The sequence below is a fragment of the Quercus robur genome, chromosome 6, assembly GCF_932294415.1.
Source record: "Quercus robur chromosome 6, dhQueRobu3.1, whole genome shotgun sequence".
NCBI classification, from domain to species: domain Eukaryota; kingdom Viridiplantae; phylum Streptophyta; class Magnoliopsida; order Fagales; family Fagaceae; genus Quercus; species Quercus robur.
The window spans coordinates 8,674,454-8,696,676 of record NC_065539.1 but is presented as its reverse complement, the minus strand read 5'-3'; the positions used below and the strand labels follow the sequence as shown (position 1 = coordinate 8,696,676).

General features: G+C 33.4%; 2 protein-coding genes and 1 long non-coding RNA gene across 3 annotated transcripts; 2 read left to right on the top strand and 1 right to left on the bottom strand.

Annotated features, from left to right (window-relative positions):
• Positions 1–8,637: 8,637 nt before the first annotated feature.
• LOC126732604 (uncharacterized) lies at positions 8,638–9,987 on the top strand. The gene is made up of 3 exons (XR_007659512.1): positions 8,638–8,914; positions 9,279–9,363; positions 9,926–9,987. It is a non-coding gene; the product is annotated as an uncharacterized LOC126732604 (long non-coding RNA).
• A 1,554-nt stretch (positions 9,988–11,541) lies between these two features.
• Positions 11,542–12,994, bottom strand: LOC126689635 (uncharacterized). The gene is made up of 4 exons (XM_050384864.1): positions 12,300–12,994; positions 12,065–12,211; positions 11,883–11,963; positions 11,542–11,800 (listed from the first exon to the last, which is right to left on the bottom strand). Exons 1-4 carry the CDS (start codon positions 12,903–12,905, stop codon positions 11,678–11,680), a joined length of 957 nt encoding a protein of 318 aa, XP_050240821.1. The 5' UTR covers positions 12,906–12,994; the 3' UTR covers positions 11,542–11,677.
• Positions 12,995–17,705: 4,711 nt separating this feature from the next.
• LOC126732603 (elongation of fatty acids protein 3-like) lies at positions 17,706–18,927 on the top strand. The gene has a single exon (XM_050435548.1). It carries the CDS (start codon positions 17,808–17,810, stop codon positions 18,663–18,665), a length of 858 nt encoding a protein of 285 aa, XP_050291505.1. The 5' UTR covers positions 17,706–17,807; the 3' UTR covers positions 18,666–18,927.
• Positions 18,928–22,223: the final 3,296 nt, after the last annotated feature.

The following is a 22,223-nucleotide window of genomic DNA, read 5'->3' as shown; positions in this document are numbered from 1 at the left end:
AAGCATTTTCTTTAAAGAATATTCTTCGCCCGAAACTTAAATTGGCATTTATAACTCTTCAATAATTTTTCCATTCTTGTTGCTGGTTAGTGGTTATGGGTTGGATTCAGATTTTTTAGAGTTCTTAAATGACTCTACCAGGAGAAAGTATACCATGTTTCGGTAATACTAACTTAGAATTTGTTTTGGCATTTCTTACTTAATAAATGAGTGACACCTATTTCAAAAAATCACATCAGACTACTCCAATAAATGATTAATTTTTATTCCCAATAGTATAGAAGATTGTGATTAATTTACTAGAGTAGTCTGATGCAGTTTTTTGAAACAAGTATTACTCATTATTGGATAGGAAATATCAAAACAGATACTGAGTTGATATTACCGAAATATGATATACTTTCTCCTCTACTGGGTAAAGTTTTTTAAATCTCCACAATTCTTTTAAAAGTAAATGGTTGAGATTATACCACATCATCAATCTATTAATACATCCTTAAATTTATCTTAAAAAAAAAAAAAAAAAAGTACAACTCTCAATGTAGGATACGAGTCTAATCAAATCTCCTTCTTTTTTATCTTTTTCTTTTTTTAATTTCATTTTATTTAAATCATCAAACACAAAAAAGCTCTCCTGCAGTCCTACCTGAATCAAGGGCAATAGTACAGGTCTCGTTCACTTTGTAACAATAGTACAGGTCTCGAACTATATAATATGCCACCTTCATTACTGCATGCACCGTCCAGTTCTGCAGGTTTGTAAACATCCATCCACGTACACATTTTCTGGGACTATGATTCCACCAAACATCTATTCCTATTTAATTCAACCATAAATTACTGATTTTTTTGTTATATAAATTTCCTTCTACATGAATGGAGTAAGTGCAAAAATATACTACGGTTTTATTAGTTCAAATAGCCACGCATGAAAACTTAAAAGTATTTCCACTTATGTATTGTGTCTTTTTTTTTGGCTGAATTAAGTGTTGCATCTTTTTATAATATTAATGATTGCTTTCGGAGAAATTGGTCAAAAAGTTTTTATTTTATTTTAAATTTTTACTAGTAATATTCTTACTTTTTTTTTAAGGAACATGAGTTGGGTATCCATTAATTGCAGACTTTGCAGTGGTGCAGTTTGGTATAATTCTGCTTCCTACAGTCAGAGTCAATTTTGGTGTCACAATGACTTATTACGACCTTTTTTTTTTAATGATTTTGTCATGAAATTTGGAAGGATGCTCAAGTTCCAAGTTCCAAGGCCTATTGATTCAAAGTCACAGTCATGATTATCTCCTAAAAATCAGATATTAGAGACATAAATTCCACATTGAACAGCTTTTGGGAATGGCAACTGTGGTACGCAGAAGAAGTGCTTTTTTAATTTCAAAGGTTCCCAAGATTCAACTAACTTGTGATTGCAGTTTAGAATGGGCGTCGCCTATCACACATTTTCCTTTTTGGCTCCTCTTGTGCATTTTCCAAATAATGAATGCTTTTAGTTTTAGTGTTTCTTGTCTGTAAAAAAAGTTTGAGTAGTATTGTTTGTAATTTTTTAAAATATATATAAATAAAAAAATGTGTAAAAAAACATGTAATATTATTTAAAAACTGAAAATAAATGTTTAAAATGTCTTACTAAGCGGGCCCTTAATTTTTTCTCTACTTTACTGGATTTACATCTTGCCATCTTGACCTTTATGCTTTTAAAATTTCCTTTCAATGTCTCAATGATATGAATCCGTATTGGTTATTTATAGATTATTTACTTGAGAGAGAGAGCACCCATTAAATATCAGTGGCTTTTCCACACACACTGAGTAGAAATATCAAATATTAATAATATCTGCCGCACTTTCTTCTCGAATGGAACACAAGAATTGTCTAACTGGAGGACCCCATATCCTTTATAACATTCCAGGTTTTGAGTAAAACTGATTGATCACTTAGAAATTTGGTTTGGAAACAGTCCAATATATATATCTCCATCGTTTTACAAAGAAAATGCTAGACACAATAATTTTCATAATATGATTGTGATTGCACTATTTTGTACTATCAATCACCAACTTATATAATATCTCAACAGTTATGGAAAAAAAATTATAAAATTGATTGTGCAACTAAACTTATTGGTATGATGCTGATTAATTCCATGTCTAGTTAGATGATATTTTCACTTGGAAAATAAGAAATGGCACTGAGTAGTGAGTCACTGAACCACATGTCCGTCCAAAAATTTGTTCAATGCGTGCACCTTAACAAATTCTAGGAAAGGCTTGGATGAACAGCTAAGTATACTGGAAACGAATAATAACTAATTGTGAATATGTGGAATCCTTTTTATGTTAGCACTTAAGTTTTTTTAGTATGTGATGCTCACCTGATTAATTCTAACCAGAGACGAAACTAGAGTTTAAAAAAAAATATATATAAACTAGTATTAGTATTAACAAAGAAAAAAAATTGATAAATTAGTATTAGTTTTAGTATATAACTCTGCTTGAATTAGCATTAGTATATAACTAGTAGCAACTTTATGAAACAATTTAACTAATACTTTCAACTGAGACATTAAGGTCAAATCCAACTATCAAACTGAATCTCGGTACTTGTCTCTATATTCCATAAGCACTTATACTTATAAAGTGACTATCACGCCAAAGGTAAACAATAGTAATATTAGTGCAGCGTCAATATGTCATAGTTCCCATTCATTTGAACTTCTAAGATTCTTTAAAATAGAAAATCCAGACCTTTTAGATTTTAGATTCAACCTCGTAAGCTCCTAATTTATGCTCTATAAAAATTGCTTTATATATTTTTCCATTTGGGTAAAAACAAGACTAGAGACACTAGTAGGTAGTAGCAACCATTTAAAGAGGAAGATAACATAATAAATATCTCTTTTAAAAATTACTCGCACCGTCCACATACTCCCCCCAACCTTTAAAAAAAACCGACATTACCGACCACTTATAAATTGCACGATGATATCACCTTAATGCCTAATACTTATTTAGCTGATAAGCCTAAATCACCTTAATTTTGAGTTAAAAAAAAAATATCTATATATATATATATATATATATAGATATATATATATGAGACAGGCCAATCTAGTACTTTGTCTCATCTTATATTTATTCTTTTTTATGTATGAAAATACTCTAAAATTTTCTAGATAATAAAATCAGAGATGGAGCCAGGACTTGGAGTTAGGGAGGGGGTCTGGTTCTAGTTGTGTGTGGCGGTTCCAGCCTTTGATTCTATTGCTTTACCACTAAGGGTGTGTTTGTTTGGAGGTGAAATAGGGTAGATGAAAAATTTTGGAGAGAAAATGGGAAGAAAAACTTTTTTGAAGTGTGTTTGGTTGGGTAGAAAGGAAGAAAAATAAATGGTGTTCAAGTGTTTTCTCTCCAAACCTACCAAAATGTTTTCTCCCCAAAATGAAGAGAAAACTGAGTGTAGATAATTTTTTTTGTAATTGACAAAAATGCATTTATGGATGTTCTTCAAATTGTCTTTATTTTTTTTTTTTTTCATTGGGCAGTACTGTTGCCCTTTTTTGGTTTTTTGTTTTTTGTTTTTTGTTTTGCTTTGTTTGTTTTTTTTTTTTTTTTTGCTGGGTTGTTGCCTCTTTTTTTTTCTTTTTTTTTTTCCTGGTTGTAACATTGCCTCTTCTTTTTTTTTTTTTTTGGGATATTATTTTTATTTTTTAATAAATTTGGGTGATTGCTCTTTTTGTGTGTGTGGTTATTTGTCACTTTTTTGTCTTAATTAAGCATCATACTTTAACAAGGGTATATGAATTTATTCAAACTCATTTTTTCTATCTTTTTACTTTTCCACTCCCAACCAAACAAAAATGAGAGAAAATAAAATCTTTTGGCTAAAATAAAAAACTGACTTTCTAAGTTTCACCTTTTATCATATCAGTTCTTTAAGTTTTAGTTTTGTTATTTCAGTCCTCTAAGTTTTAATTTTTATCAATACAGACCTCTGTTAGTCTTTTGTTAAGTCCTCCGTTAGCAGCCATTAGTCTCCTTGCAAGAAAGAAAAAAAAATTTGGACAGTAAGAAGCAGAAAAATTATCTATAAGTATAAAAACTTTGAGGGATGATAGAGAAGAAAAAAGAAAAAGGAATTAAGATAATGAAACTTGTTGAAAGACGCACTTAGATGACCACCTCTGGAGATTGTTTTTAATTGGCTTAAATGAAAACACTATCTTCTCAACAAACAAACAAAAAAAAAAAATGAAACACTATAGAATAGAAACCGCTAAGCTATTTTCGTTGGTTTTAGTGAGATACAAAAATTGTCTGTTTCAACAAGAAGATTTTGACTTGCCAACCTTTGCAATGCCGGCGGCTCCGCGAGATACTACAGATCGAATAGTTGACGCCATTGATTTTTTCTGTTCCAACTTGCAAGAATACTTTTTTTTTTTTTTTTTTTTCTTGCAAGGAGACTAATAGCTGCTAACAGGAGGATTTAACATAAGACTAACGGAGGACTATATTGAAGAAAATTAAAATTTAAAGGACTGAAATGACAAAACTAAAATTTAGAGGACTGAAATAACAAAATGTGAAACTTAAAGGGTTAGTTTTGCATTTTAGCCAAATATTTTCTATCCTCCCACTTTTTTCATCCTCTCACCATTTTCTATCTTCCCACTTTTAAACCCATCCAACCAAACGGACCCTAAGGATTTTTGTTTAAAATTTTTTAAATGGCTAAATTGTTTGTTTTCGTTAAAATAGATTAATTGGGCTGAATTTTTTTTAGTTTTGTTTTTGATAATTTTTGTTGTTGGTCTAATTTTTTTGGGCCTATATATTTTGTTTTAGATTGAATCTATTAATTTTTTATGGCTTTTAAAATGTGAAAAATACTAAAACTACAAATTTTTTATAAATTACTAATATAGTGAGTGGTTATTGAAAAGTAAAAAGTGATACAAGCGTGCGAACTAATAAGAATTTGCTACCTCAATAGTTTGTAAAAACATTGAAAAACATTTGTGGCTATAACATTACTCTTAAAAGAATTGATGGCATTGTTAAGGGGGGCAAAGTGTAATTTTATTGAACAAAATTGCTAAAATTAGTACCTATTAATATACTAATACATATATATATATATATATATATATTTTTTTTTTTAAATAGGGGGGGCCATTGTCCCCCCTAGTTCATGTATTGCTCCGTCCATGGATGAATAAAATGATTCATGAAAAAAAAAATACTACACAACAATGTAGAATTTGCTACCTCAATAGTTTGTAAAAACATTGAAAAACATTTGTGGCTATAACATTACTCTTAAAAGAATTGATGGCATTGTTAAGGGGGGCAAAGTGTAATTTTATTGAACAAAATTGCTAAAATTAGTACCTATTAATATACTAATACATATATATATATATATATATATATATTTTTTTTTTTTAAATAGGGGGGGCCATTGTCCCCCCTAGTTCATGTATTGCTCCGTCCATGGATGAATAAAATGATTCATGAAAAAAAAAAATACTACACAACAATGTAGAAATATGAGATATCACAAACTATATAGACTTTAAATAATTAAAAAAGTTCTATAAGTAATTTACGAATGCAATGACGTTTAAATTTTTTTTTTTTCCTATTAAAAGGGGGGGGGGAGAGAGAGAGATCAATTACCATTTCATATAATTGACACAAGAATTAAATTAATAACTTTCAAATATTTCACTCTTGATCCTTAAACTTTAATATAAAAATATCTATATATATATATATATATATATATATATATATTATGCCTAAACTATTGAAAAAATGTTCTTTTTGTTCATAAAAAAAACTTGTTTAAAATTTAGGGACAAAAAACGAACTTCATGCAAGTTTTAGGGACAAAAATAAAACTTTAGCCTAAATTAATGTGTATTTTCACCCTTTATAGGGGTGGGGGGGGGGGGGGAATTTATTAATTTATTTTGGATAAAATATAAGTACAGTTCCTTATCGATTGTATCTTAAATTTTCCAATTAAGTTTAATATGTGATTACATTCTGCAGTAGCAAAGTTAGGATTTGAGTTTAGGGGGCACAATTTATAACTAACATACATGTCTCCTTACAATTGTGGACACAAATAGATACACATAAATGCACACACATTATATTATATATTATATAATACTTAACACCGATCTAGGTAATTAAATTACTCTTTTTTTTTTTTTTTTTGGTTGAGAATACTAAGTATTTTAACACGCACACACACATAAGGGGAGAGATGAAAAGGTTTTAAAGAAACTGTCAGTGGTGTATATCCAAAAGGGTTTAACTCTTGGATACATAACATAGGTTTTAAACTTCTATGACTTACACTCATTTTTCAATGTGAGATTAACCCACAATTTTTTCTTTTGAAAATACTAAGTATTTTAACACACATACACACACAAGGAGGGAGGGAAAAAGATTTTAAATAAACTGACAGTGATGTATATCCAAAAGAGTCTAACTTTTGGATACACAACACAAGTTTTAAACCTCTATAACTCACACTCATTTTTTAATGTGTCTCTAATTTGAATGCTAATTGATATTTGATAAAAATGTAACATGTCCACTATGTTGTGTATTTTTTTTTTATAGTCTATTAATGATTTTTTTTTTTTTTTTTTTTTTTTTTTTTTTTTTTTTTACATTATCAAAATTTCACTTATAATCCTCACGTAATGATTTTTAGTAACTCAATAAACCTCAAGTAGAATTTATGTTAATTTTTGTTAAAGTTATTGTATGAGTCCAAAAAAGACTAAGCCCACTTAAAATAGTGGAGTTAGGATTTACATGCCCAATGCAATGTTAGAGTATGAGCTTCCAAGGTCAATTTTAATGCTCCCTTATGGACCAACTGTTAGGTTAAAGGAAAAAGGGTTGAATGAATTGCAAAAAAGTACTAAATTTGGAAATAATACTACCTTGGGTCTGGCCGAGGAGCCAATATTCATAAAAAGTTTCAAGTCCTTAATACAAGGTGGTGCTTCACAGTTTTTGTGTTCTTTTCTCCATTTTTCGTCCTCCTATTTGGAGGGGTTTCCTTCCTTTATATAGTCCTTCCCATTGCATCTGAGCCCTTCACTTGTATAGTAAAGGCATTAGTTTGGATGTTTGTCCCATCAGGGCTCTATTGGTGGTGGTAGAGTGTGTTGTGAGCTGTGAGCTGTGAGATTACTATTTAAGGGTCATTCTTTCATTAATGCGGCCGGCTAAGTTGGTATAGTGCATTAAATGTGGAGGTGATGGCTACTTTACCTAGATATTTCTTCTCTTCTTTACTTGCGCATCTTTACTGTCTTCCTCGGTATCCTATTATTTGGTGCAAGTGGCTAGCTAAAGGATTCCCGAGGAGTGCTACCTCTTCGAGCTCCTCGGATGATGGGCCTCTACATCTTTCCTCCCCGGATTCTCATCCACGTGTCCAGCTCGGATTGGTGTGCAAATGGGTCTTTTACCATCCCCGAACTGGGCATATGGGCCTATATGCTCTCTTCTGTGTTCGGATCCTACTCTTCCACACTTATAAAATGATTAAATTTATAATAATTTTAAGCCATATTGTAACCATTTGTATATTTAAAAATTTAGAGTTCTATCTTAGAAACAAAGTAAATTATGGTGTTTATTATATGATTATTTTTAAACTGTATTACTTATAAATTTATTTTTATTAAAATTAAGAAATTATCATATAGAAAATTTTCCCTCTTGACCCTTTTAAAGTTAACATTTTTTTAATCTTTAATTAAAAATCCTTTTTTCTTTATTTTATTACTTTTTAAATAAATTTTAACATAAAAAACTAACAAAGTAGGAAACATTTTTTTCCTATATTTTTAAATTAAGTTTGACATAAAAAAAAAATGTTATTTTCATAACAAATCATAAGTGGTATGTGGTTACTAGCTGTTATTAGTAGGCAAACAGTTAATTCAAGTAGTGGCTTCAAATTAGAACCATAACTACTTAACATCTATTATTTGTTGTGAAAATATTGTGAATATAGCACTTATCTAAAAAAATATATTTAAAAAAAAAAACCTATGTAATATAGAGGGAGTTTGTGTGGGGCCTTTGGTCCCTTGACTCTCCCTTTGACAACATTGACTAATTAACTCAAATTATATTATCTTTTTTACCAATAACATTAATTTTAACTATGTAAGTTTATTAGCCAATGTACCCACGTAGCTGTGCTTAATATAGGAATCTAAGGTACCCAAGTTTCGTTCAACTATTTACTTTTGTCTTAATTATAACTTATCTTATTCAAGGAAAAAAGAAGGCGAAACTACAATATTGGTCCCTCAAGTTTACCCTGTGTGCGCAATTGGTCCCTCAAGTTTTAACTGAGCACAATCGGTCCCTCAAGTTTATAAAATGCGTTGTTTCAGTCCTTTTACTAACTGCCGTTAGTGATGTTGCTTACGTGGCTAACGGAAAAATGACTTAGCATTTTTTTAAATGACATGGCATTTTTTAAATTAAAAAATTACAATAACTAATTTCCATGTAAGATTTTAGTGACCCAGTTGAAATCAAATTGTAAATTAGAACCCGGTTACAAAGTAAACCCTTTTTTTTATTTTAGTCTAATTTTGGTTTAACACAAACGCACGACGGCGCCAGGCAGAGAAAGGGGAAGAAGAGATTGACGCTAGCCTATGCGACGCCGCCTCCGTCTGACCTGTCACCAGTGGAGACCCAAGCCGTAGCCACCACCGGCGATAGCCAAGCCTTAGTCACCACCGGCGATAGCCCAAGCCTTAGTCACCGCCGGCGAAAGCCAGTGAGTCGTGTCTCTTCTTCCCTTGCACAACCATTGACCCGCCTCCCTCCTCCCATCTCAGGTATTACACTCTTTCCTATGGTAGCTCTCCTCAATTTAGGTTCATGTATGATTTAGATCCAAAGTTTTTGGGATAATTTGCATCATAGTTTGGTGACCATAAGATTCGGACTTGGTGAATTTAACAACAACGTTGTCAGTGCTCCAATAGATTTAGATGGATTAAATTCAAAACAAATGCTCAAGGATTGTTTGTTTTTACTTGTTTCACTACTGGTTGTAAAAGTCCTCTTATGTTTCTTTTCTTTTAGTAAGTGTTTATTTCATTTTCAAAATTTTTATGTTATTTTTTTATTTTTTTATCTTGGTTTCACTGCGTGAGGCCTATTCCTTATGTTATCTCTGGCACTGTTTCTTTGAGTCAGGAGTTGAATGAACCTGTGCTTTCATTCCGTAAGTCTTCTGTCTTCAGCTGAAAGTTTTCGAAGGCCTCAAACACTGCTTCCACCTGTATGTAACATTTGCATATAATTCATGGTCATAGAGAAATATCCTAACCATATAAATGACTTAGCAAAATCAATGTCTTTATTTTCCACAAACCAATTCAGGCTTCTTAGAGTACACCCTTACTATCATATCTTGGTAAAATGTAGGCAACAAGTGGCTGATGTGATCATCTTGGATTGAGAATACCTTATCACTGTCATAATCCTGAAAAAGTCAAGCTGTAAATTCTCACAATGGGCAAGTAATATCATGTCCTCTAAAGAAAAAACCGTTCATGAATTATTAGTCTAACCAATTCATGAAGGATTAATATTTAAAAGCAGTGCCTTTAAATTTGTTATTTGTGTTAAAAATTGTAAATTTGTTATTTGTGTATGATTATCCAAATGTTACCAGTTGTGAATGTTAACACAGGTTTGGCATTGAATTCTCTACTTTTATTTAGATATTGCCAACTTGATCTAGATGTTCTGATATGATATCTTACATTGGATTATTGAAGATTTGTCATTTCCAACCATAAATATATTCCCTTATTGTTTTTTTCTGATTGTTGTCATAGAATGTTCACCGACTCCTGTAGGAGGCTTAGGATCATGAAGGGCTCAGAGGCAATTGGGCTAGGCATGTGTTATTATAATATATTCAGAGTGATAATTTGTCAGCTTAATATATAGTGTGATCGAACATCATGGACTTGTTGTTAGCGTAATTGTCGATTTTTGTCTCTGTTGTGAAAATGTACATTCAAAATGATCTACGAAATATGCTTTAATTGCAGCTCCAAGGACCATGGAGAAGTGTAAGAACCGTAACTAAAGTGGAAGTATCAACAAAGACCAAAGGGAGGTGTTTCCTGGGTATCAAAAGCTTTGAAGGATTTTGAAGTTTGGTATTCTATTTTAGAAACCTATGTGTTTTTTATATGTATTAGCTTTTGTGTAGTTAAGAGACTGGAAAATTTTCATGTAAGGTAGAAGATTTTTAACTAGAGACATGGATTATTATATAATTTCATTTGTTTTTATATATGTATCTCTGAACTCAAAAGTGATGTGTAAATGGATTGCTTGATATTTGTAATTTCACTCACTTTTTATGGAAAATTAGAGATGATAAAAATATTTAGTACCCTTATCACAACGAAAATTTCAGAAAATTATGCAAATTGAACTTACCAGTTTCATCTCTCTCTGGTATTCAAGAATCCTTTCTATGGTGACATTTTTCAACATTGTAACTAAAAATCCCTACTTTACAGCAGAGGTGGAATCTACAGATATTGCAATTTTTCTATAGTCCATGAAATTTTCAAAAGGCAATTCTATATTTTTGCCACTAACTATTACTGGGACACACATGCTAACTACAGCATCAAAAAGCTGACATGATGCTAGCGTGGAACCAACAGGATCTAAGCAGAACTTTGATGAGTGAATCCCTTGTGAAGCTAAATGTTGATTAGTTTGTGATGGTGCTCCATGTTTCATTATGCCATCTTCTTCATTTTCAAGTACTTGAAAAAGCAACTCACGGACTTCTCCTACTGACAAATGCAGAATCCATGGCTTATACAACTTTTTTTTAACCTTTTCTCTGCTACCCCCTCCCCCCTCTTTTGTTCATTTCATTAATTGAATTTAATCTGCTTATTGTATTTTATTTTTGCAAGTAGAATTGCTTTATTGAAATAAAAACACGTTATGTTCACAATGATGAACACAGGATTAAGAAAAATTACACAATAAAACTAAGAGAATTATGAAACTCTAAAATAGAGGTACAACGTGTAAAACCCCAAATTTGTTGATTAAAGCAAAGTTCAATAAAAACTCCTGCCTTCTTTGAAATATGAGACCATCAAAGTATAAATCTTAGTCAAGACAACAGTGATTTCACTGTAGTTTTGTACCAAATTGGGTTGAGTATATTTGAAATTTGATTGCCACAGTTTTGTACAATATGCTCTTCCATATTGAATTTGCTCTTCCATTCAAGAGTCTTGCAAATTAAACCATTCTAGGGCATAACAATATCTCTAAACAATTGATCAATTTTAAATGAAAGACTAGCTGATTGCATAATTTGACAAGGTTTCTAATAAACTTCATATTAAATTGCACCAATTAACATGTTCAAAATCGTAACATTAAATAACCTATACTTTAAATTGTTCCAAATAGTAGTAATCCTTGAACTATTTCAAATAATAACAAAAAAATATCTAAGAGTTCCATCCACTTCAAAATACAAATTTATCTCCACAAGCACCTTCACTTCTGCACATTTAACCACAACAAATATCGTTCACTGTTCACTTTTGCAATTGTGCATTCTTATAAAATTTTGTAATTCTTCTGGATGTCTCACTTGCAGCAGCCATTGTCTCTACTGATACTCCAAAACTGTAACTTCTGGTAACTTCGTTGGGTCCAACCTGATAAGGTGCACAATGATATTTACCATAAAGAAACAACATAGACAATTTTGTTGTAACATATAAATGTAATAATAATAACCTGAGATACTGGTTGACTTTGATGGACTCCTTCACATTGGGGTGTTGGCTGACTTTGTGTTGTGACATTTCTTTTCCTAACCTGAAAATGCATTATAGCTTCATTTCAGCACATTAACTATAAATTTGTGATTTTTTTCATATGAGACTAACAAATATAAATATGTACTTGCAATCACTCACAGGTATTTTTTGACTATGCTGGCTTGCATATGCTCCATGGCTTGGTTGTGATGGAGGTGCTGCCCCATTAGTAGGTTCTATATGGCTTGAAGATGTCCCATGTTCTTGGTTTTCCAAACAGTGTGTTGTTACATTTTGCTCTCTCATCTATAAATGGTACATCACAACTTAGTAGTGCATTATCAACAAGGGGAAAAAAAGAAGAAAAAAAAAATCTAACTATTACAAGCCTTACTCGTAATTGTTTGCTAGATTGAGTAGCAGGATTGCACCTCCTCTTGTTATGGCCTACTGTTCCACATTGGCTACATTTAACATGGCCAATTCTCCTCTTTATCTTATATGGATTGTTTAGCTCACCAAGTTCTTTCTTCCTCTTCTTTTTAGGCCTACCCCCTTGTCTTACTTTTTTAGGAGGGAGTATGGTTTCTCTATTACTCTGTGGCCACAACTTGGGACCATTAATAGGGTATATACATGACCCATAAGTTTGGGTTAAGGACTCCATACTATAGCAATGATGCACATAATCTTCAATCGTATGACCCATATATCCCAATGCAGCTATAGAATGTGCACAAGGAATCCCAGTAAGGTCCCATGATCCACATGAGCATGTACGCTGCTTTATGTCAACTACATACTTGTCAGGCAATTTTGATACTTCAAACTTTGATTCATTGCTATCCCCACACCAAACTGGAACCCAATTTGTACTATTAATTTTTTCAATCTCTAACTTGTTTTGGATTCTAGGACATATAGGTCCTTGATACCTTGCAATTTTCTCCTTCTTCTTAATATAATAAGCCATCAGATGCAATCTAATCTCCTCCAACATAGTGATTATTGGTTTATCCCTAAACTCCAATATTTGAGAATTAAAATTTTCACATCCATTGTTGGTTAGTGCATCACACCTAGGATACCTTCTAAAAGCTGCTCTTGTCCAAAACCTAGGTTCCTTTCCTACCAACCATTCTCATGCCTTTATATTTAATTTCTTGATCTTCCCCATTTCAAACTGAAACTCAGACATGTTAGTGGCCCTAGCAGCTGCCCACATGCGATCCTTTAGTAGCTTACCTTTATGATCCTTACTAAAGTTATTATATAGATGTCGAACACAAAATCGATGGTCCACACCTGGCATGAGCTCATCAAACATTTGTGTTAATCCCTACAATGAAGACATAAAATACAAAATTATTGGATGTATTAGAATATAATTAATTTGGTGTGAATTTATAGTAAGGTCCATCATCCAAATTTAAAGAATAAAATAAAATGAAAGTTCAATTTACCTTTTGCTGATCAGACATGAAGGTCCACCCTTCATCCCTTAAACTTCCAATATCATCAAGCAACCTTTTCATGAACCATGTCCACGAGTCCTTTGTTTCTGCCTCAACCACGGCAAATGCAATTGGGAAAACACCATTATTTCCATCCTTGCCAACTGCTGTCAAGATCTGTCCTGGATACTCACCCTTCAAATGACATCCATCAACACCAATAAAAGGCCTACAAGCAGCTAAAAACCCTCTCTTACAAGCATCCAAACATACATATAATCTCTCAAATTTTGGTTGCAAGTGTGGTTGAGGTCTATTGGTAGAGATTAGTGTAGTAGACCCAGGGTTGCTTCTCAACAATTCTTCACAGTAATCCCCCAACTGAGCATATTGTTCTGTAAAAGTTCCATGCACTAATTCTTTAGCCCTAGCTTTTGCTCTAGATGCTTGATACCTACTAATATGAACCTTAAACTTATTTACAACTCGGTCTTTAATCACGGACATCTTCACATTTGGGTCATTCCTCACATCATCCACTAGATGCTTCCCAAGCCAATTTGAAGATGCAAATCTATTCCTCAATCGCCTCCCACAATTATGTTCTGGATTCAATTTCTTCACCATCCAAGTATCTTCATCTTTCATCTTTCCACAATACAACTCAAAAGGACATTTATCTGTGCATTTTACTCTTACCCTCACTTTGTCATTTTTTTTAAACTTTACTGGAACCCCTTTGAAAATAGAGTAGAGTTTGATAGCATCCATGACATCCTTTTTGGTAGCAAACTGCATCTCAAGTTCAAAGTGCACCTCAGAGAAGGATTCTGGTGGATGGTATTGAGGATATGTACGCCTAGTTTCATCATCAGATGAACTAACCAGACTTGCAGACGTCTCTGACTCCCACTTATCTTCATCCTTATCAGCTCCAAATGCAACAAGCGCACTTGCACTAGGATTAACCCCACTTACATCAATCCATGTAGGATCAACACCTCTTGCATCAATCCTAGTAGGACCAACACCACTTGCACCAGCCTCACTTTGGCCAACACCATTAGGATCAACCCCACTACCTTCAACCCTACTAGGACTAACCCCACATGCACTAGCCTTTCCCTTTCTCCCCTCTTTGAGTTTCACCTGCTTTTCTTTTCTAAGACACAAGGTCTCATTAGGTAAGCCTTTTACTTTGGAGGCTATTTCATCACTGCTAATATACTGTGCAAACATATCATCATCATCACTTTCACTGCATCCAAAATGAACCCTATGAGCACTATCCTCTTCACTAACAGCCCCATCTACTTTGTCTCCCTCATTAAAATTATCCTCGTTATCACCACCTCCCTTATTACCAATAGCATTCTCATAATCATCTAAGAATATAACATACACTTCCACTTCATTATAACCTTTAATACACTTCACCATGTTCATTACATCAACATCATTCTCCAAAGGTTTTAAACCACCTGCAAATGGCATAGTAGGCACTCTGTACATAAATACATCATTTTCACCATACCCAAAATTTTTGGCCTTATTCCATATCTCGACAAGTGACATTTCATCGGAATTATTGTCTTCGTATATCTTTACCTCCCCTCCTTCGTATCTATATGGATTATTTTTAATCTTCCCCCAATAGTAAAGAGCGATTGTGAAGTCAAAGTCGTCCATTCCTACAAAAAAAAGCAAGGAATTTACTGTTAAAAAGTGACATTGTAAAGGGCTGAATTATTATTTTTAAACAATAAACAGAATTTAAACAATAAACAATATGTGGTCCTTCTCCTTGTGCAGTATTAACTCACTAATAGACACAAAGGGTCCACCACTACATGGTTAGGATATTTCTCTATGACCATGAATTATATGCAAATGTTACATACAGGTGGAAGTAGTGTTTGAGGCCTTCGAAAACTTTCAGCTGAAGACAGAAGACTTACGGAATGAAAGCACAGGTTCATTCAACTCCTGACTCAAAGAAACAGTGCCAGAGATAACATAAGGAATAGGCCTCACGCAGTGAAACCAAGATAAAAAAAATAAAAAAATAACATAAAAATTTTGAAAATGAAATAAACACTTACTAAAAGAAAAGAAACATAAGAGGACTTTTACAACCAGTAGTGAAACAAGTAAAAACAAAAAATCCTTGAGCATTTGTTTTGACTTTAATCCATCTAAATCTATTGGAACACTAACAACGTTGTTGTTAAATTCACCAAGTCCGAATCTTATGGTCACCAAACTATGATGCAAATTATCCCAAAAACTTTGGATCTAAATCATACATGAACCTAAATTGAGGTGAGATACCATAGGAAAGAGTGTAATACCTGAGATGGGAGGAGGGAGGCGGGTCAATGGTTGTGCGAGGGAAGAAGAGACACGGCTCACTGGCTTTCGCCGGCGGTGACTAAGGCTTGGGCTATCGCCGGTGGTGACTAAGGCTTGGGTCTCCACCGGTGACAGGTAAAACGGAGGCGGCGTCGCATAGGCTAGCGTCAATCTCTTCTTCCCCTTTCTCTGCCTGGCGCCGTCGTGCGTTTGTGTTAAACCAAAATTAGACTAAAAAAAAAAAAGGGTTTACTTTGTAACCGGGTTCTAATTTACAATTTGATTTCAACTGGGTCACTAAAATCTTACATGGAAATTAGTTATTGTAATTTTTTAATTTAAAAAATGCCATGTCATTTAAAAAAATGCTAAGTCATTTTTCCGTTAGCCACGTAAGCAACATCACTAACGGCAGTTAGTAAAAGGACTGAAACAACGCATTTTATAAACTTGAGGGACCGATTGTGCTCAGTTAAAACTTGAGGGACCAATTGCGCACACAGGGTAAACTTGAGGGACCAATATTGTAGTTTCAGACAAAAAGAAATTGGGCTCTTAGTTTCTTTTTGATATTAGTTATTTTTGTCAACTTATTTTATTTTTCAGTTTATTTTTGGTATTATTCATGGATTCCACTGTACTATTTCAGCTAACTTTTACTTTTATCTACAATACTTTCAATAAAAAGTTTTCAGTTTCAGCAAAATAAACGAATTCAAAATAGACCCTTAATAATATTTTTTTTTTCAACAACTTATGCCTCATTATGTGTCAAATAAGTCCCACAATCATATTAAATATGATTTTGACTTGTGTTCAATGTTTTAGTACACTGATATGACATGAACACATCATATATTTAAAATAATCACATATCATTTAATGAATTTGGTAAAACTAATATCTTAACAATTTAAACACTCATCTATTATAATTATATCGTCGAAAATGATACCAATCACATTTTTGCCCTTCATTTGTTATAATTCGTATTGTTTGGGATTTGTTTATTTTATTAAAATTGAAAAAAAAATTTGTTGAAAGTACTGTAGATAAAGGTAAAAGTTAGCTAAAATAGTACAATAGGACCTATAAATAATACCAAAAAGTATAGTAAGACCCATAAATATTAGAAAAAATAAACTAAATAGTAAAATAAGTAGGTGAAAATAATATTTACCAAACAGACACTTATTATCTTTAAATTCTATAATTAATAATAAAAAAAATACCTCCAATTAATCTAAATCAATACTACTATAATATAAATAATAAAAAGAAAAAGAAATCAACTCAAGAAACGCACATAACTCACCTTAGAGTCCGTTTAGATAGAACTTATTTTGTTGAAACTGAAAACTGAAAACACTATAGTAAAATAATTTTTAATTGTGTAAATAATACCGTATGACCTATTTTTAATGAAAAAGCAACTGAAAAGTGAAGTGTGTGGATTCGTGAACAGTGCACGAGTGCATTGTTCTTCGTCAACAACTATGGCTAAGGAAGGGAAAAAAAGAAGAAGCTGAAAACACGCTACAGTGCCAAAACGTGGACGTGGACTTGGACTTGTATTCAAACCCACAATTAGTAGCACGACCCATTTCACATTTTTTGAAGCTAATTAACAAAAATCAAGATATCAAAATATCCAACCAAAAGAAGTAAAATATATATATATATATATATATATAATGATTACCTACGTTCGCATTATTATTATGGAGTATGGAGATGCACAAGATTGCTAAACACGAGATGGGTTTGGGAGTACGGGACCCATTGTGCTTCTGATATATATATATATATATATATATATATATATATATATTTTTTTTTTTTACTTCGCATGTGTGAGTTACCTACGTTCGTAATATAATGATTACAATGAGCACATCCAATCATTGGCCTCCACGCAGACCTCCTGCTAACCACTTGTTCGCCACGTCACTCGTCCAATTTATAATGCCTTTCTCCAACTTCACGACTAGAATGAAAAAAAAAAAAAATATGAATGACTCAATGTGAAGAAGAAGAAGAGGAAGGAGGAAACAGAGACTAGCCAACCTCCACCGTCCGATTAGATATCAACGGTGATGATAGTGCTTTATCAGAAGCTAACCTACTGGCTCTCAGAGCACCCATCAATCGTAACATTCCGATGGAGCCACACCCAATCATGGGGCTCCACGTGGTCATTCCTCTTCAGCTCCATAGCTCTTTATCTCACCCTCTCCACCTTCCTCCACCTCTTACTGGGCCTCATCCTCCGACCGGGCCGGGCCGTCCCGCTCGGCCCAATCCCGGCCATACACAGCCTCTCCATGTCCCTCATCTCCGCCACAATCTTCGCCGGAACCCTCCTCTCCGCCGCCTCGGAAATCCGCGAAACCCGCTGGTTCTGGCGCCGCTCCAAAACCCCATTCCAATGGCTCCTCTGTTTCCCACTCGGAACCCGACCCTCGGGGCGGGTCTTCTTCTGGTCCTACCTCTACTACCTGACCCGATTCTTCCACATGCTCCGCACTTTCTTCACCATACTACGACGTCGTAGGCTCGCCTCGTTCCAGCTCTTCAACCACTCAATCCTCACCTTCACCTCCTTCCTCTGGCTCGAGTTCTCCCAATCGTTCCAAGTCCTCTCCATCATCCTAACGACGTCGGTTTACTCCGTCGTATACGGGTACAGGTTCTGGACCGCAATCGGGTTGCCCAGCGCTTGCTATCCTTTCGTGCTCAACTGTCAGATCTTGCTGTTGGGATGTAATCTTGTCTGCCACGTAGGAGTGCTGTTGTTGCATTTCTTTAAAGGTGGGTGCCATGGGATTGGCGCGTGGATCTTCAATTCCGTGCTCAATGGTTTTGTTTTGTTACTGTTCTTGAAGTTCTATGTTAACAACATGCAATCGAGGAACAAAACATGTGGGTCCGACGAGGTTAACAAGGATGTTTGAACCCGTAAAGCCAGTAATGTAAGTTTTGGTTTTTTATGTTTTTTTTTGGCCCCTGTAATTTGGGGTAATACTAACAGGACACCAAAAATTGGTGACACCTTACCTTTGCTTTTGTAAAAGAAAGTACATATTAACATATAGTAAATAAGGGCCCGTAATGTTTTCTTTCAAATGTTGTGGAATACGCGGGTGAAAAAGTGTTGTATAAATATTATATTGTTTAAATAATAAAAATTGTTGTTCAAACAATGTTACCAAACCAGCCTAAATCTTTCAAAAGTTTGAAATTTTGAATCCTTACTTTATTCGAATTGCCGAGGAATCCTACTAGGCATTTTTATTTTTAGTACTTGTGAATTGTAATTATTTTGAATATTTTGTGGGTGAAATTTCCTCTGCCTCGAGGTGAAGTTGTACAATTTGGTTGTTTTCCCGGGCAAGAAATTTCCAATTCTTTATTTTTTTATTGTAAGCATTTTGTAGGGACTGGGATTTAATTGAGGTTTTTGGGTGTCAATGTAGGTAGGTACCTAACCTTAGATATTATTACAAGGTACCACACCATTAATATGTTTTCAGTTTTGTTTTTAAGCTGTGTACAACTATTGATATCTGATACATGATAGATTTTTTCAAGTACAAATACAACATATATCACCTACGCATATTTGATAAATACATGCTCTAAAAAGTTGTAAGTTTGATTAAAAGTTAAGAGTCCTTACTTCAATTACTTTTTGGATGTGTGAAAATTAGTTTGTGTGCAACAAGTTTAATCGTAAAATTAATAAAGCTTTAATTCTATAAGAGAGGAATGAGGAATCAAGATACCCAATAAATGGCTATAAGCACAACACAACCCATACCCTCCATCCCATAGCAAACGTTTGGTAAATTGCCGGAGCAAACTGCAAAAGAATGGGCACTGGGGAAGCCATGGTACTTTGTTGTGTGTTTTCTCATGCTCTATGGAATATAAAGGGTGCTTTGTTAGTAATGCCAATGTAGGAATTGCGAAAAGAGTGCTCAAAATAATATATATTGCAACTACTGGAAGCTTCATCAGTCACCCTTAATCTGAGAAGGTACTTGTTTATTTTCTAGGTTGGGTAACAATGAAGAAAAATCATAGTAAAATTTTTCTTATATCTCAGAATAAGATAGATTCCATTACCGTATAATTTCTGTTTATCATTCATGAGATTTTGATCAGAGAGGATCTTATCATTCGAAGTAGAATATCCCCCACAGAACTCACCTTAAATTCCACTGAAATGTGTGGTCAAATTGGGTGAAACACATTGACAATGAAAGCTGACTCAAATGGAGTGGTTTCACTTTTTGCTTTATTGTCTGAGAGATACAAATCACAAGCACGGCAGTGGAATTTGATGCACTAATTCTAGGAACACGCCATATATTTCACATTCGATCGATAATAAACTCATATAAAAGCAATATTACTTTATTTATAAATTGACAATGCAACAGAACATTAAATTAAGTGTGTCGGCAAGACGGAGCTATGTTGCTCCTTGGGAGGTCATAGTCCCCCAAAATCTAAAATTTCTTCTACAGTATACATAGCAATATGATATGGGCACCCAAAAAAAAAAAATATAACCGATCCCCATGGTTTTAAAAATCGGATCAGAGACAAAACCAAATTTGCCTTCGGTTCCCAATTTTTGACCAGTTATTACCAGTTTTAGGCCTTTTTACCAGACCAAACTAGCCTCTGGTTCCCAGTTTAACTGGTCGGACCAGCCGGCCAATCTGGTTTTTAATACAGTGCCGATCCCCCTCATTTGTTCCTCGAACATGTACTAGTTCAACAAATAAAGAAGCTTGTTCTCAAATAAAACAACACTTGACCCCTTCAATTGTCCAAACATTTGTAATTAATCCAATGGTCAATAATCACTTTCTTAAAATAGCATAGATGTTGGCCCATTAACTGTTTCAAAACAAAACTTTATTTTTCCCCTTTCATCTATATATATAAAACCGAAACTTTTGAAACTTCCACAATTTTCCACTTTAACACAATATTAAAAAAATAATAATAATAAAACTTTCTAAAACCCAAACCCAATGCTCTGCCTTCTCTTTCACGATGTTGTACCTTTTCTTTCACCAAAACTCTTTCACAATGCTCTGCCTTTTTTTCACCAAACACCAAAATGCATGCCCTGCCTTCCTCTACCAGCTCCTCCTCCATCAGACCCACAGCAAACCAACAACAAAGCATCTAAAGACACTTACCCTGTATCAAAAAAAAAAAAAAAAAAGACACCTACCCACCATACCCACAAATTCCTCAATCAAAACCCACCATACCCACAAACCAACAGACATATTCATGAGTTACAATTCTTTTCCTTCATTCTTCCAAAGGTCCACTGTAAGTCCTAAAATCAATTGCTCTTTGCAATTTTCTAATGCAGGTTTTTGTTTAGTGAGAAACTGAGAGAAAAGAGAAGGAAAAAAAAGGGTTTTGGATTTGGGTCTAATTATATATAATTTTTACTATTCAGGAACCATAAGCAAACACAGAGAGAGATGAACGAACCGCCAGTCGACCACCCACCATCAGACCGTCGAAACTATTAAGAGGGAAGTTTATTTTTTATTTTTTTTTATTTTTTTATTTTAACGCTTTTTCAGATTTGTGTATTAAGTACAACTCAGTTTTAGGTATTTGTATAAACTCAGTTTGTTTTGGGCTTTTGGGTTTCTCTCAAAATGTTTGTCTTCTCAATCTAATGTATAATAAGCCTTATCAATTCAATATATTCGCTTTTGTTATTTTTATAGATTATGAAAATTACAAAAAAGATTGGTTAAGTTTTGGGTATTCATTGTAAATCAACGAAAATATTAATTTTATGTTCCAATTTTGTTTTAGGCCCTTTTGATGTCGTTTTTCCTGTGATGAATGTGTTGTTCATTCTGTTATGCTTGTTCAATTTTTGGTTTTTTTTTGTTAGTTCTGTTATGTTTTCATGGTGAGATTTAAGTTTTGTTATAATTGGTTTATTTATTTTTAATTTTATTTTATGGTTTTATGTGTTGTTAAATCCATAAATCAGACTAATAAGACTTTCATTCTATGCCCTCTGATTTGCAAATGTTGGGTTAAAATTATACGAAAAATCTAATTGTGTTACCAGTGTTCTCAAAAAGTTCTATTGCATATGACTAATTGCAGTAGTTAACAACATTCTACGCAATTTCTATATATTTAGATTATTGCATCAATCTTGATGCTAGAGTTTAAATTGGTGAATGGTCATTGCTTAATACTGCCAAGTAAAACAGATTTGGCACTTAAGTTTTTGCTATAAGGAATTTCAGACTTTGGTCTATGTTATTTAACTTGACTTATGATCATCTTTTTCTATATCTCACAAATGACTTATTTTTCTTTGAAGTGATTGGCATTATTAAAACAAAGGCCTTGATAAAAGAAAGTTAGTTGTTGTACATCATGCTAAGTGTCTCACATATTATCAGCATCTTTTGGAACTTCAGGAAAATTGGGAACATGTTAGAAAA